We start from the raw sequence: 24026 nt of genomic DNA on the forward strand, positions 1-24026 counted from the left end.
CGTTTGAGTTCTCTTCTGTTGGCATCTGTTCGTCGGTGGCGAACAGGCCTTGGGTATGGGTCTATTCACTTGGGGATAGGAATTAATCATGTAGAGTAGGTTTCACTGTTCCCAGGCTGTTACTCAGCCTGCTTCAGTTACTCAGCCTGCTTCAGTTACTCAGCACTGCTTAGTTACTCAGCGCTGCATTCAGTTACTCAGCCTGCTTCACTACTCAGCCTGATACAGCTTACTCAGCCTGCTTCAGTTACTCATCCTGTTCAGTTTACTCAGCCTGCTTCAGTTACTCAGCCTGCTTCCTTACTCAGCCTGCTTCAGTTACTCCGCCCTGCTGCAGCTGACTCCTCTCTCTCACTCCCCCTCTTATTCTTCCTCTCTCTCTCTCTATCTCACTCCCCCTCTTATTCTTCCTCTCTCTCTCTCTCGCTCTCTCTCTCTCTCTCTCTCTCTGTGTGTGGAGTAGAAAACATTAATCTGCGCTTGTGGTTTTGAACAAAAGCTATGGGCAAACGATTGATCTGGACATTGATGCCCTCGCATGAATGGTAATAAAGGTGTTAAATTGGTTTCGGGGAGAATATGTATTTTTCATTACAAGCACTGAGAGAAGTTCCTTTTTGAAAATAAGAAAAAAAGCAGTGATGATATTGAAGTATAGAGAAAGAACACCTTGAAAATAGCCTTAAATGTGTGTTTGAACATAGTTTGGGCCTATCAGAGGTATAAAACTCTTCTTAAGGGGGCTATTCAACCACTATCAGTACCAAACCCAAAGCTAACATGCTAAAGCCTTTGCCATGACTGTGTCATAATTTCAAGGACAGATCACTGTTGCTTGGCGGGTTCAAGTCAGACCATAGAAAGCGATAGGTAGTTTAAGGCCTAGATTAAATCAGATCAAGCGTTTGCCGGCAATAGCAGACACCCGCATAGTGGATGTTTTGGCGGTGTCAGAGGTGCAACTGCATTGGGGCCATTAAATCGGTGAGCAGCTGCTCTTGTGATCATTGTCATGAAGCCACACCCACCCCGCTTGCGTTAGAAGTTCAGAGTGAGAAAGTGTAGGCCGTATAGAAATAATGGCGCTCAAATTGAAAAATTGTTCACAATGAAACCGGTATTTAAATATACTACTTTTAGTAATAGTGGTCAGTTGTTCAGTTTTGATGATGTAACTGTAATGTCTGTTTTCTGCGGCCGGATGAAGCTTGATTCTACTAGCGTAAAATTACTAGATAACTCCAAGAAGTCTCAATTGTAAGGGTTTGGTCATCAGAAAAGGTTGGAATCTTTTTAATGAAGTAGTAGTACATTGATCGTGGTTAGCAAATGACTGCCTATCGTCCATGTTATCTACAGTTTCCATGACTACTTGGTATGATAATTATTAACCAGACAGTGTTATTGCTCCCATATAGTTCAATGAACTACAGGCCTAACATCAATTGAAACTTTACTAGACCATTTACTCAATAAACCTCATTGTCTAAGATCACATTCTGTTCTGTTGGCTTGGCTCTGGCTGCATACTTTTTTAATTTACAACACGTTCACAATATATTCCTGTTCTCAAGCAATCATACTGGGAACAGAATACATAAAAGACAGAGACAGTCGGACAATCCCCTCCCTTTTGTCAGACCACCACGTATCTCAGTGGACAGACAGATGGATTTGTGAAATCCAGGGCCTGTCGTGTTCAACCATGTGACAGTGCAAAGGAAAATCTTGTCAGGAAAACAGCCCAGTGTCACTGGCACTTAAAGGGTCGGCGATCTCTCTCCCCGCCTCACTATGCTCGTCCTGTCTCGGTTGCTGTGCGGGTGTCTCCTGCTCCCGCCTCGTGTTCCCCTCATCTCCCCTTGTCCCCTTTTGATGACCCAGCTCTGTCGGGAGTGATGCTGCCAGGCAGGCAGCGTGAGGACGGCTCCCTTTGATGAGGACCCCGACGCTCGCCGAGACCCTTGACAGGCCTGCTTTGAAGAGCGAGGTCTAGCTGTACATCCCACTCCACCATCTCTCCCTTAGACTCTCTCTCTATCTCTCTCTCGTTCAATCTCACTCTCTCTCTCTCTGAGAGGGTATTTTACTACTAATGCTGAGGCTTTGAGACGAAGACAGGGATGGGGGGGAGTGCGTGGGGGTTAAAGTACAGTAAGGAGGACACTCGTTCACCATCGCCTCCCTCACGCCCTCCCTCGCTTTTCTGATGGTTTTAATGATGGCATTTGAATTTTGCTCTCGCATGTCGCCTCTGGTCACCCGCCCCACAGAAAGGAGGGACGAGAGAAAAAAAAGAGGAAAGAAAGGGAGTTCACCCAACTTTCAGAAGTTGTGGTAATGGTCAAAGCGGCTTTGTTGTATTTCATTTTGATGAAAAGAGGAATGAGACAAATCATGTCAGCTTTCCTGGGTTTGAGACAGACAGACAGACAGACTTGGTTTGAGTCTCGACTATGAAGTTCCATGACCCGGCATCCACCAAGCGAACGCTCGGTGATACTGCCATTGTTATGACTAGGCGGAGAATAAACAACCCCTCTGCAGTCAAAACAATCAACGCCAACAACAGTTGGTACTGAAGCTACCACGCTGTCGTTCAAAGTAATAACGCATTTCACGCACAGTAGACATCTGTTAGCTCAGTGATGTCACAGCGCTTCCATTGAAACAAATGGCCTCTTTCTACAAAGTTCCAATAAATAATAGAATAATACTCGCAGGAAAGGTTTTCGTCTTTAGCTCACAATCTGTACTATATGATTAGAAAGGTTTAAAAAAATGATATATAAAACATCACAGCACAATTGAAAAAATATATGGCACATGGAAACCAAACGTGGGTGGTCTATGGTGATAGGTGGGATGGGCTGAGAGTGGCTGAGGGGTTGGGATTAAAGAGCGTATGTTTGGTAATGTATTATTGTTATGTGACTGCTTTATATACGTAAAAGTACCAGGTATGTAAAATGTATATGTAAAATGTACATACACTACCGGTCAAAAGTTTTAGAACACCTACTCATTCAAGGGTCAAAATGTTTACTATTTTCTACATTGTAGAATAATAGTGAAGACTACAAAACTATGAACTAATACATAGGGAATCATGTAGTAACCAAAAAAGTGTTAAACAAATAGCCACCCTTTGCCTTGATGACAGCTTTGCACACTCTTGGCATTCTCTCAACCAGTTTCACCCGGAATGCTTTTCTAACAGTCTTGAAGGAGTTCCCAGAAATGCTGAGCACTTGTTGGCTGCTTTTCCTTCATTCTGCGGTCCGACTCATCCTAAACCATCTCAATTTGGTTGAGGTCGGGGGATTGTGGAGGCCAGGTCATCTGATGCAGCACTCCATCACTCTCCTTCTTAGTAAAATAGCCCTTACACAGCCTGGAGGTGTGTTGGGTCATTGTCCTATTGAAAAACAAATGATAGTCCCACTAAGCCCAAACCAGATGGGATGGCGTATCGCTGCAGAATGCTGTGGTAGCCATGCTGGTTAAGTGGGCCTTGAATTCTAAAGACAGTGTCACCAGCAAAGCACCCCCACACCATCACACCTCCGTCTCACAAAGACACGGCGGTTGGAACCAAAAATCTCCAATTTGGAGGACAAACTTACACCGGTCTAATGTCCATTGCTTGTGTTTCTTGGTCCAAGCAAGTCTCTTCTTATTATTGGTGTCCTTTAGTAGTGGTTTCTTTGCAGCAATTCGACCATGAAGGCCTGATTCACAGTCTCCTCTGAACAGCTGATGCTGAGATGTGTCTGTTACTTGAACTCTGTGAACCATTTATTTGGGCTGGTAACTCTAATGAACTCATCCTCTGCAGCAGAGGTAACTCTGGGTCTTCCAATCCTGTGGTGGTCCTCATGAGAGCCAGTTTCATCATAGCGCTTGATGGTTTTTGCGACTGCACTTGAAGAAACTTTCAAAGTTCTTCAAAAGGTCCATATTGACTAACCTTCATGTCTTAAAGTAATGATGGAGTGTTGTTTCTCTTTGCTTATTTGACCTGTTCTTGCCATAATATGGACTTGGTCTTTTACCAAATAGGGCTATCTTCCCTACCTTGTCACAACATAACTGAATGGCTCAAACGCATTAAGAAGGAAAGAAGTTCCACAAATTAACTTTGAACAAGGCACACATGTTAATTGAAATGCATTCCAGGTGACTACCTCATGAAGCTGGTTTAGAGAATGCCAAGAGTGTGCAAAGCTGTCATCAAGGCAAAGGGTGGCTATTTGAATAATCTCAACTATAAAATACATTTTAATTTGTTTAACCCTTTTTTGGTTACTACATGATTCCATATGTGTTATTTCATAGTTTTGATGTCTTCACTATTATTCTACAATGTAGAAAATAGTCAAAATAAAGAAAACTTCTTGAATGAGTAGGTGTTCTAAAACTTTTGACCACAAAATCTGTAGAAAAACAAAAAGATATTTGTCCTCCGAAGAGGGGTTAATAAAAAAATATATAATAAAGTAAAAGTTCCAGTGTGGATAATAGCGTTCCTTTTTCCGTCAATTGTACCGTACCTGTTAGTGAGGTAGTTTACACCATCGATTTACACATTCTTCTCTAATCCTCGTTGCCGTTTTCGAGTGCAGCGTCACAGATTGTAACTGTCAACCCAAGGATTTTCTCAGACTCGTGCAAAGCACATTTCACCAGAACAACACATACCGAAGAATTTCGCCAAGCCACATCATTCCGCAAGTCAGATAAATAGTATCGAAGGTGACGCTGTTTGTCGGGGGGGAAAAGGAGGGGTGAGAGAGGTTCTCCCTGTCTTTTTCCTCATTCTTTCTCTTCTGAATGTGGCCTTTCTATGTGTGTGGCTACAGTGTGTAATGATTAACGTGGTGAGCCCTGGGAAGTTGCAGCAGTTCACAATGGATGGTTGTTGCGGTGTATCAGACTCCGCTTTGGCGTGCGTCAGTCACCGGAATGGGAGTCACGGCCGCAGTGTTGCGTAGAAACTCACTACTTAATCACTGGGAACGGAGAAATCCCTCAGCCACTGGTAGTCCTGGGCAAACAGCTAACCAGTAGTGCTGTCAAACAGGGACGTTCCTGGGCTTTTTGAGAGAGCGTGGTGTTGCTAAGTTCACATGAGAAAGCAGGGGTGTGGTTGTGTTCAGACGGGGAAGGGGGAGTAGGGGAAACTATGTGAAACTACAGTATCGTGTGAAGTTGTCTTCCTCCACCTGTGGAATAGTAATCGATACGAGTCAATCTACCCCAAGATGTGTCGACTTGTCAAACCATAAAAGTGGTAAAGCTTCACCCAAAAACTTTTCACTAAGAGAATAATGCAGCATCGTAAATCTTTAACCGTTTGTCAAGATGCGGTTTTTATTCATCGTTATGTATCCTTTTTATTTAAGAGGGGAAATATATGTAGCGTGACACATTAGCATAGCATGTGCATTAGCATCAACATCAACAACTGACCTCATCTCCTCTTTCTTTACCTTTTTGTCATAATCAGGTGGACGACCAAATGAAGCTCCTCCAGAACTGTTGGAGCGAGCTCCTCATCCTCGACCACATCTTCCGCCAGGTGATGCACGCCAAGGAAGGCTCCATCCTATTGGTCACCGGCCAGCAGGTAAGTCACCTGACTCCCCCAATTCCACCCACCCCTTCCTGCCCCACACGCACCTCCCCTTCTCTCCACACCCTCCCCATAGACCTCATCAGCCACTCAGCGCGAGCACATCAACACCCTTTAAAGCACTATCGACCAAGCCGGCCCCCGCGCAGTCACCGCTCCATTAAAAATAGATTACGCTTATAGGTATAAGCTAATGTGACCAGAATAATCAATTATGCATTTTCAATTTATTTATTTTTATTATTTTGCATCAAGCAAAGACTCCAAACGGCGAATAAATAAAGCGCTTGGTTAAGCATGCCGGTAGAGTCATAGCGGTAGAAAAAAAAGCCTATGATGATTTACCTTTGCGGGGCCCCTGAGGAGCCGGCAAGGGCCGATGCCTGAGGCTCCTGACGAGGCCCTCAACACAGAGTGGACCTGTGATTCCTCAGTCTTTTTCTCCACTGGCAGAGAGAGAGAGAGCGAGAGACAGAGAGAGGGAGATAAAGAGAGGGGGAAAGAGGAATGAAATTGCTCGTTATGAATATGGCTCTGAATGCCCGGCACGCCTGTCAGCAAGACGAGCACGCTTAATTATTGATGGGGCGGGTGTTTCCAAAACGTTGCTCTTCAACAAAATGTTCTCCAACAATAGATGGGGGCATTACTATTGAGGCGAAGCGAGGAGGGTCTGAGTGGAGTTAGGCAGTGTTGTTTTTACCTTTGTTTACATTTACATTTACATTTAAGTCATTTAGCAGACGCTCTTATCCAGAGCGACTTACAAATTGGAAAGTTCATACATATTCATCCTGGTCCCCCCGTGGGGAATGAACCCACAACCCTGGCGTTGCAAGCGCCATGCTCTACCAACTGAKCCACACGGGACCACAGCTACAGTTTACAGCTACAGACTTACTGTAGATGAGCTTTACTCACGTGATTTTGGAAAAGAGGATGTTGTGAGAGGAGGGACAAAAGAGTGGCTCTCCCGATGACCTCCAATAATTAGTGGTCAGAAAGTTGAAGTTGTTGTGTGTGTGTGAGTTCATGTAGGGAGAGAGACGGAGAAACAGAAAGAGAGACAGAGCAAGAGAGGGGGAGTTTTCATATCACTGCTATTTTACCAGACCACATATACCCACACATACACCAACCCACACACAGACACAGACACACACAGAGTGCCCTGAGTCACTGCACCCCCCCCCCCCGCGCGCTCCTCCCACGTCCAGTGCAGAGTGCCGAGCGGTGGCTCGTACTCCCAGCAGTGTCTCTGCTGCTCTGTGTTTGATTAGCGAAGGCTGGCTGTGAGCAGGGCTGAGCCAGTGAAGGAGGAGGAGGAGGAGGGGGGGAAGAGTCAGGGGAGGTGAGGACCAGGTCTCGTTTGCATATTTTGGTTAATGAACAGCTGGTGTTGGGGGACCGGTGTGGGAGACAGGAGGGGAGTGCCTCTCAAACCGTTCATTATCTCCTATTATTCTCCATGAAGCCAGAGGTGACAGCAGCACTGCTTTAAAGCCAGGGCCCACCACCACAACCACCATCACTACCAGCAACACCTCCACCAAAAACACATGGATACGGTTACTATGGCAGAACTCAACAGCCTCTTACGGTATCTCTCAGATAATGCAACAGAGATGTGGTTGGGTTGATCACGGGTTGGCGTTACCGGTGCCCTGGCCTGACCCAGTGACCGGTTTGGGCATGCCCGACCACTTCCACGCTGTTACCTCGTTGCGTGAGCATTTGTGTCTTGGCCGCTTTGCCAACCGTCGTCGGAATGGTCCAAGTGCACCATGGGGGATTAAAGGAGAAATGCGAGCGACACATGACACCCCGGGAGGACGGGCTTCAGAACATGCTACTGTCCCTCCCTTCCTCCCTTCCTCCCCTCTTCCCCCTTTGAATACAGATCCCTCACCGCCCTCCACTCTCCTATCTGTCAGCTGGTAGCCTTAGTCACAGTACACCGACCTTCGGAGGAATCTGATGTAGCAACAGACACAATATATAATCACACAGCATTCACGTCTAATTTATACAGCTCTTTGGCCTGTCTTGTACTGACCTGAACTGTCTTTGGCTCAAACACAAGACGTGACTGCCGGTGTCATGTGAAAACACAGGGTTATGGCCGTGTGGCAGTTCAGTCGAAGTATGAATGCACAAGCAAGGTCTCGCAAGATACGTCTTTGATATTGCTTGATATCAAATGGCACTTGCAGATGAAAGGCAAATGTTAAAGCATCGCTAAAAAAATATTCTCTGAACTCATTTATTCGGGCAGGTTTACACTGCTATTCAATGGCATTGTCTTTTTCAATTAACTCGTCTTCTTTGAGCCATAGTGTTATTAGTAGAGTGTGGTCATTTAGCAGACACTTTCATCCAACTTTCCGTGCAATTTAACTTTCTGTATTATGCAATTTAACATTTTTGTTATTATACGGCCCAACTTACTGTGCTGTATGAGTCCCCCAACCGTATTAGCCGTCTTTACCCATTTCTATGCTCGTTTGTCATTTGGCAACCATGTCCATTTTGTTTGCCTTTGTTTGATGTATTAATGACAGGTTGATCTATGATTCTTTATAATATGCAGACATAGAGATGATAGATAAGGGTATTGTTTTTTTGTTTTTTTACCTAAGGCTAGGAAACCATAACCCAATGCCACCAAGAGCCCAATCCTTCATTGAAGTTATTTCATGCACAGTTGATTTTATGTAAATTAATTGACACTTTAGGGGGGGGCGGGGGCGTTGACATTTCACTGACTCTTAATTTTCACCACCTCAAAAAAGGACAGAGGGAGAGAAGGGGAAAGAAGGGGAGAGAGATAGAGAGAGAGAGAGAGAGAGATGGAAAGAGAGAGGAGAGAAGGGAGAGATGGAAAGAGAGAGGGAGAGAAAGGGAGAAGAGATGCTGAGCGAGATTGGAGAGAGAGAGAGAGAGAGAAGAGGAGAGAGTAAGAGAGAGAGAGCAGAAGAGAGAGAGAGAGAGAGAGAGAGAGAGAGAGAGAGAGAGAAGAGAGAGGCGAGAGGAGAAGAAAATGAAAGAGAGGAAGAAGAGATTGGAAGGGAGAGAGGGGTGGAAAGAGATGGAAGAGGAGAGAAGGAGAAGAGAGATGCTAGAGCGAGATGAAGAGAAAGAGAGAAGAGAGAGAGAGAGAGAGAGAGGGAGAGAATGAGGAGAGAGAGAATGGAGAAGAGAAGGAGAGAGAAGAGGAGAGAGAGGAGAGATAGAGAGTGGAAAGAGAGAGGAGAGAAGCAGGAGAGATGGGGAAAGAGAGCGGAGAAAGGGAGAGAGATGCTGAAGAGAGCGAGACTAGAGAGAAAAAGGACGAGAATGGAGAGGCGACTAAGAAGCAGGGGGAAAAAAACTGGTGTACATCTCGAAATCCTCAGCACACACCTCAATTGCTCTTAAAAATTCACTCATCATTATTTTAACACAATAATAAATTTCGATACATGAGGCCCGTTTAATTGCAAATAGCCAGACTGCGAGGGACCCCTCCCCGAGCCATAGAGGAAGGACGCCCGTCATACCTTCCTCGAGAAACCCTGGCTCAAGTAATTTAGTGGGTAATGAATTGTTCAATAAAATATAAAAATTTAATAATGGCACTGCTTATCTGTGAGTGGAGCAAGCTATGGACTTGCCTTCCCAAAGACAAAATTTGCTGCTGCTCGCACGATATCTAAAGATGCACCTGACACAGTGCATCCGCAAGTGCGGCCAATGGGGCCAGTGCCGGGCCAGAGCCATGAGGGGCTGGTAGGGGGGTGTCCTGAGGGGACATCCGGGGGGCCCCACACGCTCTCACCCCTCGCCCTTCGCGGCCCCCGCCTCCAAACCCCGCGTCCAGACGCAGAGGAGGGGAGAGGACGGGGAAGGCGAGAGGGAGGAGAGAGGGGGGTGTCCCCCCCCCCCCTTTGTTATCGGCGAGGTGATTATGATTCAGCAGTCAGCCCGGCCCTTCGGCCTCTCACCTCCCTCTCTTACTCCTCTCTCCCTCGCTCCTGTATCTCTCTCCCTGCCTGGTGCTGGCAATCTACATGTGCTAACAGTGCTGGGAGAGTGAGAAAGAGGGAGAAAATGAGAAAACCGCTTCAGGAAGAGTGGAATCAGGACAGAGAAAGAGGGCATGCAAGTAGGAAAGATGTTAGAAAAAGAGAGAGAGAGAGAGCGAGAGAGAGAGAAGAGAGAGAGAGAGAGAGAGAGAGAAGACGAGAGAGGAGAGAGAGAAGAGAGAGAGAGAGAGAGAAGAGAGAGAAGAGAGAGAGAGAGAAGAGAGAGAGAGAGAGAGAGAGAGAGAGAGAGAGAGAGAGAGAGAGAGAGAGAGAGGCAAACTTTGAACTAAATCCCCACCACATTAGAGTCTGTGTTCAGAAGTTTCAGTTCAGTGAGAGCGATAAGCCTCCATAAGAGAGGGAGAGAAACTCTCCAGATAGCCAGCCTACTGTATGCTGATGCATCTAGCTGTTGTTGTTAGAGACATCGTTATAAGGCATACACTGTATTCTTCCTAATTTCTATGGATACACAGTTATAGGGGTCTACCTGCTTGTTTATTTTATTGTTTGTCTTATTGTGTAAGAACGGCAAGCTAACTGCACCCATATTGAGACGGGATCTTACACTGTCAGATTGGCCAAAGGGAAATTTCATACACATATGCTGTATAAGGCATACTGTAGTATAGAAATGCATCATCTCATCGGTCAAGGTATTTCAATGTTTTATTTAACCTTTATTTTGACAGGGATTCAATTTTGTTTCACTTGATTAGGATCCCAATTAGCCGACGCCAATGACGACATCTAGTCTTACTGGGGTACGACACATAACGAGAAAGACATTACAGACAAAATACTTTACACTTTACGTACATTTAAAAACATTTACATGTAGTGTGTGTGTGTGTGTGTGTGTGTGTGTGTGTGTTTGCATCTCTCAGTTACACATACATGTCAGTACATACACACAACAAGTAAGTCACATGGGGGAGAGGCGTTGTCCCGCTGCAATGTTTCTTTATTTGTTTTTGGAAACCAGGTTTTCTGTTCACTTGCGCTATATGAGATAGAAGGGAGTACCATGCAGTCATGGCTCTGTATAATATTGTACGTTTCCTTGAATTTGTTCTGGACCTGGGGACTGTGAAAAGACCCCTGGTGGCATGTTTGGTGGGGTAAGTGTGTGTATTAGTGCGGTGTGTAAGTTGACGATGCAAACAATTTCTTATAAAAACAAGTCTTTCCTCAACTCTTAGCCAAGAGAGACTGGTGCACATAGTATTGATATTAGCCCTCTGATTACAATGAAGAGCAAAACGTGCCGCTCTGTTCTGGACCAGCTGCAGCTTAACTAGGTCTTTGTTTGCAGCACTTGACCATATGACTGGACAGTAATCAAGATAAGATGAAACTAGAGCCTGCACGTCTTGCATTGTGTCGTGTGGTGTCGAAAAAGCAGACCATCTCTTCATCACGGACAGACCTCTCCAAATCTTTACAACCATTGAATCTATATGTTTTGACCATGACAGTTTACAATCTAATGTAACGCCAAGTAATTTAGCGTTCTCAACTTGCTCAACAGCCATGGCATTCATTACTAGATTCAGCTGAGGTCTAGAACTTAGGGAATGATTTGTACCAAATACAATGCTCTCAGTTTTAGAGATGTTAAGGACTAGTTTATTACTGGCCATCCATTCTAAAACTGACAATGCGGAGACCAAGGTCTCTTTTCCAGATGAGTCCTGTTTAGCACAACAATACACATCAAAATACAATATACACATTAAACTACACATCCATACACACATTAAAATACATGTTACTATACCACACACAATATGAGTTGATAATGACGTGAGGTACGGCAGAAGTTTATGCAGGAGGGCTTTATAAACAAAAAGAGTTCAATCATTCTACGAGACTTCAAAGTGTTCTTTCATCACAGACAAGACCTTTCTCTCACCTCAACTTCAGCACACACTCTAAAGGAGTGTGTTATATTCTATGGGAATGCTACTGAATTGCATGGGATCGAGGAGAATTCTCGGCAACAAAAGAGTGATCAAATGACATATACGGATACCGTATATGTGTGTCCGACGAGGCCTAGTGTGTACCCCACAGTGTCTAACAGCTTGTGTGTGCTCCCGCCCCCCCCCCCTCTCCTGCAGGTGGATTACGTTGTAATCGCCTCCCAAGCTGGAGCCACTCTCAACAACCTGATGAGCCACGCCCAGGAGCTGGTGGGCAAGCTGCGCTCTCTGCAGCTGGACCAGAGGGAGTTTGTCTGCCTCAAGTTCCTGGTGCTGTTCAGCTTGGGTGAGTACGAGGGGGGAGAGGCTGGGTAGGGGAGGGGAGGCCAGGCAAGGGAGGCTGGGTGAGAGAGGAGAGGGTGGAGGCTGAACGGGTCGGGGGGGAGAGGGTTGTTCTGTGTGGGTGAGTCCCAGGGATGGGAAGAAATGGAGGCTGTGTGGGGGAGGGGAGGGATATATAGGGGTATGGATGAGAAGTGAGAAGGGGGGAGAGGAGGGACATTGGGGAAAGGGTTATAGGTGAGGGGGAGGGAGGATGGGTGAGGTAGGAAGAGGAGGGAAAGGGTTGTTTGTGAGGGATGGGGAGTCTTGGGATAAGGGATGAGAGAAGCGGTGAGGTGAGGTATGGATGACTTTGGGAGAGAGATGGGGGGGAAAAGGGGTATTAGTGAGTAAGGGGAGAGAAGGAGTGAGGGGTTACCAAAAAGTGTCCCTCTGCACTCTGCCAATCACATTGCACACTGCTTCACAAGGTCAATATCAGCCAGGAAAGAAATAATCACTCTCCCCATCTGATAACGAGACTACAACACACTGGTCATGAATGCCACATAGAAACAGGGCAGGATTACCGAACGGCCACACAGGGCACGTGCCCCGGGGCACCCAATCTCCAGGGGGCCCACAACCCAATTACAATGTGTAGAATTGCAGGAAATTAGCTTTAAAACTGCTCAATTCTCTCTTGGGCTAATGGCAAAATGTGAGGAATAGTATAACATTTGTTTTAAAATTGCTAAATGTTCTTTCAGCCTCATGGCAAAATGTGAACAATAGCGTGATGTTAGCTATAAAACAGCAAATTTTTTCTCTCTGACCCATGGCAAAACGTGTAGAATATCAGGAAATTAGCTTTAAAACAGCAACATTTTCTCTTAGCCTCGTGACAAAATGTGTAGAATCAACCTGATCTCATAGTTTCACTTCAGGATCTGACGTAATTGGATGAGCGTCGATTTTTGACTCATTAATTCAGCACGGTTATAGGTTTCATTCCGCATGGTTACAGGGTTAAAACAAATACAACTCGAAAGGTTAAGTTCAGGTATTAATTCCGAGCTGTTAAAGTTAGGGCTATGGTTCGGGGAAAGCATAAAATTAAATAATAATACAAAAAATGCTGCTTCCATTTCATATCATTAACTACTCTCCCTGCTTGCTAAAGCATTATGAACAGCCTTGACGCAGTGGTCGAAGCAGTGTGCTCTGGCTCTAAACATTGTAAGTTCGAGTGCTGTACCACAATTCTCAACAAAAAAAATGGGTGAGCGCCAAGGACGGATTATATCAACGACAACAGGACCTTTTAAAACGTCTGAAGTTGACGTATGTTTCGAGTGACCAGCCTAGTTCGAATAGCATTATAAAACTGCACATTTTTTCAACCTTAAATGTTAGCTTTTTCAACCAGGAAGTTAGCTGTTTTCCCCCTCAAAAAATGTAAATCCTACAAAAGGTGATCGGTGCCCGGTAGCCCCAAATGTGGTAGTCCAGCCCTGCATAGAAACATACACACATAGACGCACGCATGCACACACACACTTACCCTATCTGGAACCGATTGGCCATTTGGTCAGTCGCACGGGTTGCGGATGCAGTGGTTTGTCCTGATGGCAGGTTGTGGTGTGGTCATGGTACTGTGGCAGCTGCATGATCAATCAATCAATCAATCAAATGTATTTATAAAGCCCTCTTTACTTCAGCCGATGTCATAAAGTGCTGTACAGAAACCCTGCCTAAAACCCCAAACAGCAAGCAATGCAGATGTAGAAGCACGGTGGCTAGGAAAAACTCCCTAGAAAGGTCAGAACCTAGGAAGAAACCTAGAGAGGACCAGCTGCTGAGGGGTGCCAAAATGTCCTCGTCTGGTGTGCCGGGTGGAGATTATAACAGAACATGGCCAGATGTTTCCAAATGTTCATAGATGACCAGCAGGGTCAGATAATAATAATCACAGTGATTGTAGAGGGTGCAACAGGACAGACCCTCAGGAGTAAATGTCAATTGGCTTTTCATAGCCGATCATTCAGAGTTAGAGACAGCAAGTGCGGTAGAGAGAGAGTCAAACAGCAGGTCCTGGGACAGGTAGCACGTCCATGTACAAAGTCAGGATTCCATAGCCGCAGGCAGAACAGTTGAAACTGGAGCAGCAGCATGACCAGGTGGACTGGGAAGAGCAAGGAGTCATCAGGGCCAGGTAGTCCTGAGGCATGGTCCTAGGGCTCAGGTCCTCCGAGAGAGAGAAATAAATAAAGAAAATAGAGAGAAAGAGAGAGAATTAGATGGAGCATACTTCAATTCACACAGGACACAACCGGATGAGAACGGAAAAATACTCCAGAATATAAGACTGACCCTAGACCCCGACGCATAAACTATTGCAGCATAAATACTGGAAGCTGAGACAGGAGTGGTCGGACACATACACACACACAATACACCCCCCCCCCCCCCCCCACACACACCCACGGAGACAAGCACAGACAAAACACCACCACACTACTAAGAAATGTTCAATATTCTCATATTCTCTGTATGTGTGTTTGTTGGTCAGCCATGGGACTTTCCTCACCGTTTCCCGTTCGTAACTTATGCCTCCTCACTCCCGTAGTTTAACATCATTCATTAATGAAGTCATTTGAAGTCAAGGTAATATGCTCAGCCCCACTGTGGACACTGGTTTCTCCTATCAAAGACAGACGTCCAGGGTTGATGGTTACTGCCAGGAAAGATTGCTGGAATTGTAATGTGCTCGGCTGTTTGTCAACAAGTATTATCATATCACTTGCATTTCCACATCTGAACTCAGCACATAGGTGTGTGTGTGAGTGTGTGTGCGTGTCTGTGTGTGGGTTTGTTTGTTTGTGCGCGCGTGCGTGCGTGCGTGTGCATGTTCTCGCCTCCAATTTACAAGGGGCTTATGTTGACCACCTGGAATCGCTAAGTGAACAGCAAGCCTTTGAATAAACGCAGACCCTCCCCCAACCCCTCTGCACTCCTCCACTTCTCCCCCTTTCCTCCCCACGCTTCAGTCCCACCTGGAAAAGGGCTTTACTTCCCCAACCCTCGCACAAGCCCCTTAATGAAATGCTTTCCTCCTGGCCGACTTGCCGTGCTCAGAGCTAGTGAGATTAATGTTTGTGTTATTGGGTGTTTGTGGCAGAGGGGCGGGTGAGAGGGGAGGCTGGGAGGGTGTGATGGGGGGGTCTGGGGGGTTGATGGTCTAAATAATTTGGCGGAAACATCATCCATAATGAAAGGCTCACCTGAGGGATGTGTATCGCCCCCGGCAGTGCGTGTTCTCCGCGCTGCCTGGGCCCCTGTGAACGCGAGACGGTTCGCTACGGAGAGAAAACGGGAAACCAACATTAAGCCAGGAGATTAGAAGTGCTCTGATTAATATCATCCCACAGTCGAGAGGAGTGTGTGCGTGTGTGTTTTTATATACATGCGAATGCACGCGTGTCTGTAGGTGTACGTTTTACTATACAGTGTGTGCGTGTCTCTGTGTGTTTGTATACTGTGTGTACTGGAGTTCATCAACTCCAGCTGAGGAGCCAATTAATAGGGAGTTAATGAAATGAGGCATGAAACTACTCCTGTGCCGGTGCTGGGTGAATTTAGGAGGCAACATGAGGTGAAACACTCTCGCTCTATTGCTCCTATACACGCTACCTGGGCCCGTATTCCTAAAGCATGTCAGAGGATCAGTTTTTCCTTTTAGATCATAATGATGAAGATTACATGGACAAAGAGGGACCTGATCCTAGATCAGCACTCCTGCTCTGAGATGTTTTGTGAATACTGGTTCTGTACGGGATCACAAGTTCCTCCAACGATGGGTGTGTGTGTGTGTGTGTGTTTACATAGATAGGTGACCATCACTTGTACCAATAAGCTATCAAGTGGAGCGCCCTTTTTTTTGTTGTCAGCTGCACCTCACAAATTTTAACCAGCTATATTTTCGACCAGCAAATTTGGACTAGCTATCAAATGGGTAGAACTCGTGAGAGCATTCGTGTTTTGACATTTGTGCACTGCTTATATAGTAACAAGTTAATTAGGCAATAAGGCCCGAGGAGATGTGGTATATGTGGAATACTCCAACGCCTGGATACAGCCATTAGCTGTATATTGGCCATATACCACAAACCCCCCGAGGTGCCTTATTGCTATTATAAACTGGTTACCAACGTAATTAGAACCGTGGAAATAAATGTTTTGTCATACCCATGGTATACAGTCTGATATACCACAGCTTTGAGCCAATCAGCATTCAGGGCTTGAACCACCCAGTTTATAATATACAGTAGTTGGTGTCACTCTAACCTTTTATTGACAGTTAATTCTCTAGTTTAGATTAGTGTTACTCAAAACCAAGTATATTCAAGCATATACAACAGATTTAGATTGAATTGAATTTCAATGTTTAGACATCTTTTAAAGGCTACTTTTGTCAGGGGCTCGCTATTTCAGAGATGCCCGGTAGAATTCTGATCACCGAAAGGTAGATCGATGTGAGGTAAAAGCAGCAGTCAGTCCAAGGCCGCGTGTGTGTGAGACAGGTTAACCACGCACGCACCCACCCACATATGCACACTACCGCTTCTATTCATTTTACTACTTGTCATTTTTGACTTGACTCTTTTCATCGTTATTATTGATTATTGATTAATATACGGGCATTGTTGAGGGATCCAGCACATAAGCATTTCGCTGCACCTTTTATACCTGCTGTAAAGTGTGTATGTGACAAGTAAATTAGATTTGGGTTTGATTTGGCACACACACACACACACACACACACACACACACACACCACAACACACACACACACACACCACACACACACACACACACACCACACACACACACCACACACACACACACACACACACACACACTGCTCCACAAACTTGCCACACAAGGTCAAATGCAGCTCCGATGAACATACAGGCATCAATCCTGGACAGGCCCTTTCTCCTAAACGCAGCCCTCTCTTAAGCCCTTTACAAATGAAGCCTTTTAAAGGAAATCAAAGGTACATTTCCCCTGGCCTGACATGAGCCTAGCCCAATAGCTCCAACCCCTGCTCTTTCTATCAGCGTGCCGATCTCCAGCGTGATCAGTCAATGTCAGCGTGATCAGTCACTGTCGCTCACCGCCGGACTCTTTGTAAAACTGGCTGTCGATAAAGAGGAGGATAGACCATCACTTTTGACCTGGGAAGAGTCACTTGTCTTGGTGGGTGGTGGTGTCAAGAAAAAGTGTGTGTGTGTGTGTGTGTGTGTGTGTGTGTGTGTGTGTGTGTGTGTGTGTGTGTGTGTGTGTGTGTGTGTGTGTGTGTGTGTGGTGTGTGTGTGTGTGTGTGTGTGTGTGTGTGTGTGTGTGTGTGTGTGTGTGTGTGTGTGTGTGTGTGTGTGTGTGGTGTGTAATGTGTGTGTGTGTGTGTGTGTGCATGCAGAGATTTGTATTAACCTTTCTGTCTCTCCGACATTTGCAACATTGTTTCAATATTCAAATTCGATCTCCAGCTGTCCCATAGTAGTAATGAACTTGTCGCGAGTCGGGATGAGACAGACAGGCAGGCAGATTTTCTCAGCCAGTCGAAATCATGAATCGGCATCATTCTTTATGGATACATACAAAGAAATATCCATAGAAAAACAAGTAAAACAAAACAAAGTGCAGCTAGTTTACAGTCGTTCCAGCTTCACTTTGAAGTGATTGTGTTATCTGTGTTGTTCAGTCACTGAGCTCTTCAGTACGGGCAATTCTACTGACAATGTTTGTCTGTAGAGATTGCATGGCTGTGTGCTTGATTTTATACACCTGTCAGCAACGGGTGTGGCTGAAATAGCCAAATCCACTCATTTGAAGGGATGTCCACATAGTTTTGGCCGTGTAGTGTATGTAAACCCTGTCCAGGCCTGTTTGGATAATGCATTGCACCATTCAGACATGCACTTTGTAGCCTACTCTGTAACGTAACCTGTTTCTGTTCTTACTGTGTGCATAAGGCCTAAGTGTCATCATTGTTTTTGGACACAAATCCTCAGCTCATTTGCTTGGTGAAATTTTTAGGGATTCTCCGAATATTTATGTGTACATCTGTGGACAGGTCGAGGTTATCGGGACAGTAGCCTATTACGTCAAGTCTTAAACCGTTGGATAACAAAAGTAAGCTGTGATGATGAGAGTATAAAACTATTGGCTATAAAAGTGTGCTGTTTTTCTGTCAGTCTATACAGCTGGTGTCATAACAGGAGGTCCAAGGCAAGTTGGATTAATTTGCGTACAGGGAGGGACCAGGGAATCTGGTCACACTATGGATGAAGTGGGCGGACACATTTTATTAGACGCAACAAATCTCGATCGGATAGCGATCGGATGATGACAACCACGTCAACGCAAGGTGCAAGCACAGTTCGTGCGCGTGCTTGAGTGCATGTGCAAAACACTGTGCGTATGTGTCTGTGTGTGTGCGTGCATGTTTTGCTCGCATACATACCTGCATACGTGCCTGTGCATATGTGTGTGTATCTGTATGTGTGTATCTGTTTGTGTGTGTGTGTGTGTGTGTGTTACATGCCAGATGCGGCAATAGTGGCATAAGAGTGCAGTTAGGGGAGCTCTGCAGTGACCCCGCGTCTCGAGGTCAGCCTCTGTCATGTGTAATTGTGTGAGGCCGCCCCAGTCATAACTTGTCAGAGGCGAGGAAAGCCAGGGATAGCCAGGCTGCGCTGGTAAGTGATCCCAACGGGGGCCAGATTTGTGGGCAGAGCACTAAATAACACGACTACAATCTGGCCCCTTTTCTGCTCCTTTTCTAAAAGAAGCAGAACAAACTATAGGAGTAAAGGTCCTCGGATGACTGATTGTGTTCCATTCAAGTCTTACGAGGAGTGTTTCCCCTTACTAGAATAAGAATATGTAGGCGGGTCCCTTCCCATCTCCTTTGCACCCTTGCCGAAAGAGCTGAAGTTTTTGGGGGATGCTGGCAGCCTTTTGCTGTTGATTTGGGGATCCTCCCACCTAAAAATAAAACAAATGGGAGATACTGAATCATTTTCAATGGAACTTTAAACATACAGTCAAATCAAATCAAATCAAAGCTTATTTGTCACGTGCGCCGAATACAACAGGTGTAGACCTCACAGCGAAATGCTTACTTACAGGCTCGAACCAATAGTGCAAAAAAAGGTATTACACCACAGTTTCCTTCTCTCTTCAGACGTTTGAATAGATCTGATCTGAAATCAGTTCTGGAATAACCTGTCTCAACCCTTCCGCCCACCCCACCTCCCCTCTCTCCCTCCCTTCCTCTCATCCCCTCCACCCTTCCGCCCTCTCCCCTGCGCTAGCTAGCATCTCTCATTAACATATGTCTTTCACTCTGGGTGCCACAAGGTCAGACACCAATCTGCTGAAACAACACAAATGTGGTAAACCCTGTTGAAAGAAAAAATTCATTTTCTCTCTCTCTCACAACACGCATGCAGGCACACACACACATACACTGCTCCCTGAAAGCGAGAAGAAAACATGTAATTCCCAGACAGGTATGTCCTAATTAAGCTACAAGCCTTGCTCCTCTGCTTCCCCAATCAATGCTCTGATCCCGGCCAATGAGTTGGGGAGTTCACTAATGCATGCACAACCCGGGCTCACATAATGCCCCGCAAATATTCATTTCCTGAAACGAATCAAATCATTTGGAATTCAGTCAGGATTGATTAACATTTGGAGGCGGGGAAGTCGCGTGTGGCGTCAACGTGATCAATACCCATATAAACCACGATGGGGTGTGTGTGCTGACTTCTCAAACATATTCCCTCAATATCTTCTCACTTCTCTTCAGTTGTGGTACTTTTTTTTGGTTACATTTGTTATTTAGCAGACACTCTTATCCAGAGCATATTTTACATACTTTTTCGTACCAGTTTCGTACCATGCTCTACCAACTGAGCCACATGAGACTGCTTTCTTGACATACGCTTGAACTTAGTCACCGCAAATTCCTCAATTGGCTTCTAGTTGAGTGTCCTGACATTTTCCTTTATTTTAACAGTACAAGGTAGCAGCAACCCTTGAGCAATGAATCTAGTATTTCCTGATTTTCACCCCTCTCTCTTTGTAAAAAAGCAAACCCACGGTTGATCGTTGTCGGGCTCCCACTTTGAAAAGCAAGCTCTGTATTGAGACCTTCTAAAAGGCTTTCAGACTTTATCAAGCTGTAAAAGCACCAGATCTCCATGTTGCCACTATTAATGGCCATGACTGATTCAGATTCAGCCTGTTGTTGATTAAAAAATGAGTTTGGGGCGAAATTGTAGCTCTTGCCTTACATTCTCTCCCTTTTGCCTTACATTCAGAACGCTCTGGAAATTAAGCCCCGATTCCGGCCTCGATTTCAATACTCGGCTCCTACAGTTAACTGCCAAAATGAAGGAAACACCAACATAACATATCTTAATAGGACATTGGGCCACCACCAGCCGCCAGAACAGATTCAATGCGCCTTGGCATAGATTCTACAAGTGTCTGGTACTCTATTGAAGGGACGCACACACACACACTCTTTAAACCCTCTATGCTCCTTTGAGACCCCTAGGTGCAGCCTTAACATAATGGGATGTTAATTGTTTCATTAACTCAGGAACCACACCTGTGTGGAAGCACCTGCTTTCAATGTACAGTACTTTCTATTGCTCATTTACTTAAGTGTTTCCTTTATTTTGGCGGTTACCTGTATCTCCCCATGTATCACTCTTATCTACAACTATCGCTCTACCCTTTCCCTCTCTTTTTATGTCTTATATGATACCCTACTGGTTTTTATTCCGTGATTATGTGTACACGTTTTTATCGCTTGTCACACAAGCGATAAAAAGCGATTATCAGAAATTTGACTAGAAGAATCTGAGAGTTTGTTTAGAGGGATTTGTAAAACGCTGGACCCTAGCACTTTCTGCTGATAAAGTTGTGATAATGGGGGGGGKGGGGGGGGGAACACACACATCATAATTGTGTTACAAGGAGGTCCTGAGAGAAATAATAGAGCCTAGTTCAGTGTGTTAGCAAAATACATTATGCATTTGATTTTTAGATTATGCAAATTTTCTGGGAATGAATACAGGTACAGCCTGTTTTAAACACTCCTTTCCATTAAATGTAGTGAAGATACTGTATGATAACACAAACCAGAGGTTGGAACCGGTTCAGGGAACACTACCAAAAACTGTAAAATAACCAACATTTTAGAGGAACAGAACCAGAACTGAGAACGAAAGTGATCTATACTGTTCTGGAACAGAACCATTATTTTAAAAGCATGGTAACTGGTTAATAACGTTTTTTACATTCTGGGAGTTTTTTTCCAGTCCCACAAAAAGCGCTTATGCAAAGCCCTCACTTTGTCACTTAAAAACGTATTCAAGTGTCTGCCTGCCAGCTGAAAATCTTTGCCAGTGTGTGTGTGTAAGCTACCTGCCTGTGCTCCTCCCTCCGAAGCATAGTCTACTATAGCTACTTACGTTACAAGCATGATTCAGAAATTAGGGAGAGAGATTTTTAACTTTTTTAATGATAGGTAAGGATACTATAGTTATCACGTTTCACATTGGATTTATTAACTACAAAAATGTGTATTTTAATTCGGGTGCCGCTCTTTACACACAAGCCTGTTAGCAAGCTAACTTAGCTACCTCTGGTCTAGTTCAGGAAAACGCTACGTGGCATTATGTGTAATGTAATGGAACTGAGAGTCATGATCAAGGCCTAGCTCTGGTCCAACGTTAGTTAAGCCAACTCTCTGATGTTCAAAGGTATTCAAAGTTCCTTCATAGAAGCCGCTCCGCTGTAGGTATAATTCTGTGGTCCGAATTCAGATAATGCATGTCATAACAACAAGATGCCCAGTGCTCTTCTCACCCGCAAAATTTCAGTCACATCTCACACCCTACACCACACTTGTCTGTCCAATGCATTTGGAAAGTATTCAGACCCCTCGACATTTTGTTACGTTACAGCCTTATTCTAAAATCAATGAAATAAAACATTTTCCTCGTCAATCTACACACATTACCCCATAATGACAAAGTGAAAACAGGTTTTTAGATATTCTTCCAAATGTAATAAAAAAAAAAAACTGAAATACCTTATTTAGTATTAAGACCCTTTGCTATGAGACTTGAAATTAAACTCAGGTGCATCCTGTTTCCATTGATCATTCTTGAGATGTTTCTACAACTTGATTGGAGTCCACCTGTGGTAAATTCAATTGATTGGACATTATTTAGAAAGGCACACATCTGTTTATAGCAGGTCCCGCAGTTGAAAGTACACGTCAGAGCAAAAACCAAGCCATGAAGTCGAAGGAATTGCCCGTAGAGCTCCGAGACAGGATTGTGTCGAGGCACAGGTCTGGGGAAGGGTACCAAAACATTTCTGCAGCATTGAAGGTCCCCAAGAACACAGTCGCCTCCATCATTCTTAAATGGAAGAAGTTTGGAAACACCAAGACTCTTCCTAGAGCTGGCCGTCTGGCCAATCTGAGCAATCGGGGGAGAAGGGCCTTGGTCAGGGAGGTGACCAAGAACCCAAATGAGCTCCAGAGTTCCTCTGTGGAGATGGGAGAAGCTTCCAGAAGGACAACCATCTCTGCAGCACTCACCAATCAGGCCTTTAAAGTAGAGTGGCCAGACGGAAACCACTCCTCAGTAAAAGCCACCTGACAGCCTGCTTGGAGTTTGCCAAAAGGCACCTAAAGGACTCAGACCATGAAAAACAAGATTCTCGGGTCTGATGAAACCAAGATTGAACTATTTGGTCTGAATGCGAAGCGTCACATCTGGAATAAACATGGCACCATCTATACGGTGAAGCATGGCGGTATCATGCTGTGAGGATGTTTTTCAGCAGCAGGGACTGGGAGATTAGTCAGGATCGAGGGAAAGATGAACGGAGAAAAGTACAGTGAGATACTTGATGAAAATCTGCTCCAGAGCGCTCAGGATCTCAGACTGGGGTGAAGGTTCACCTTCCAACAGGACATCAACCTAAGCACACAGCCAAGACAACGCAGGAGTAGCTTCCGGACAAGTCTCTGAATGTCCTTGAGTGGCCCAGCCAGAGCTCGGACTTGAACCCAATCGAACATCTCTGGAGAGACCTGAAAATAGCTGTGCAGCGACGCTCCCCATCCAACCTGACAGAGCTAGAGAGGATCTGTAGAAAATAATGGGGAAAACTCCCCAACTACAGGTGTGCCACGCTTGTAGCGTCATATCTAAGAAGACTCGCGGCTGTAATCGCTGCCAAAGGCGCTTCAACAAAGTACTAAGTAAAGGGTCTGAATATTTGTAAAATGTGAATTTGATATTTCAGTTTTTTATTTTTAATACATTTGGGGTATTGTGTGTAGATTGTTGAAGAAAAACAACAATTTAATCCATTTAAGAATAAGGCTGTAATGTAACAAAATGTTAAAAAATTCAAGAGGTCTGAATACTTTCCGAATGCACTGTACATAGTTTGCCCGCTCCATAGCAAGCTGCTCTATCCATTGGTGAAGTAATTTAATGTTGAGCTAAATGTAAAACAATGTAGATGTCAGAGGTTTATAAAGGAACAGAAAGGAACAATGCAAACCGTAACTTTCTTTGGTTCGAACCGGGTCAGAACTTTTTTTGCTGGTCAGAACAGTGGAACGGAAGAAAAATAAATATGGTTCTGTTTAGAACGAAAAGATTGGGAAATAATTTTGCTTCCAACCCCAGACACAAACAGACAAAAACATTGCTACATCAACTTCCTAACAGTTTCAGGAACTGCTACTTTAGTGTGTAGACTGGACTACAATCCCATCCACTAAAAAACTGATGAGAACTGGAGGCCTATCCAACACAACCATAATATCTGTTCGGATGCAGTAGAATTTAACGCAATCTTAACTCACACTACAGACGACAGGCAGAGAGTACTACAGCGAATGTCCTGCAATCTTTGTCCGCTTTCATCAAAACACTGTCCAGCTTTAGTGGGCCATGCAGGGGCCACACT

At 44.9% G+C, this 24026-nt stretch overlaps 1 protein-coding gene across 2 annotated transcripts in view; it reads left to right on the forward strand.

Annotated features, from left to right (window-relative positions):
• nr5a2 (nuclear receptor subfamily 5, group A, member 2) overlaps window positions 1-24026 on the forward strand; it is a 107070-nt gene that overhangs the window by 51327 nt on the left and 31717 nt on the right. For both annotated transcript variants that reach the window (XM_024003551.3, XM_024003553.3), the window contains 2 exons: window positions 5510-5629; window positions 11823-11970. In XM_024003551.3, the coding sequence (XP_023859319.1) occupies window positions 5510-5629; window positions 11823-11970 (268 nt within the window). The remainder of the gene's footprint in view (window positions 1-5509; window positions 5630-11822; window positions 11971-24026) is intronic.

This window comes from Salvelinus sp. IW2-2015, linkage group LG16, assembly GCF_002910315.2.
Source record: "Salvelinus sp. IW2-2015 linkage group LG16, ASM291031v2, whole genome shotgun sequence".
In the NCBI taxonomy this organism is placed as follows: domain Eukaryota; kingdom Metazoa; phylum Chordata; class Actinopteri; order Salmoniformes; family Salmonidae; genus Salvelinus; species Salvelinus sp. IW2-2015.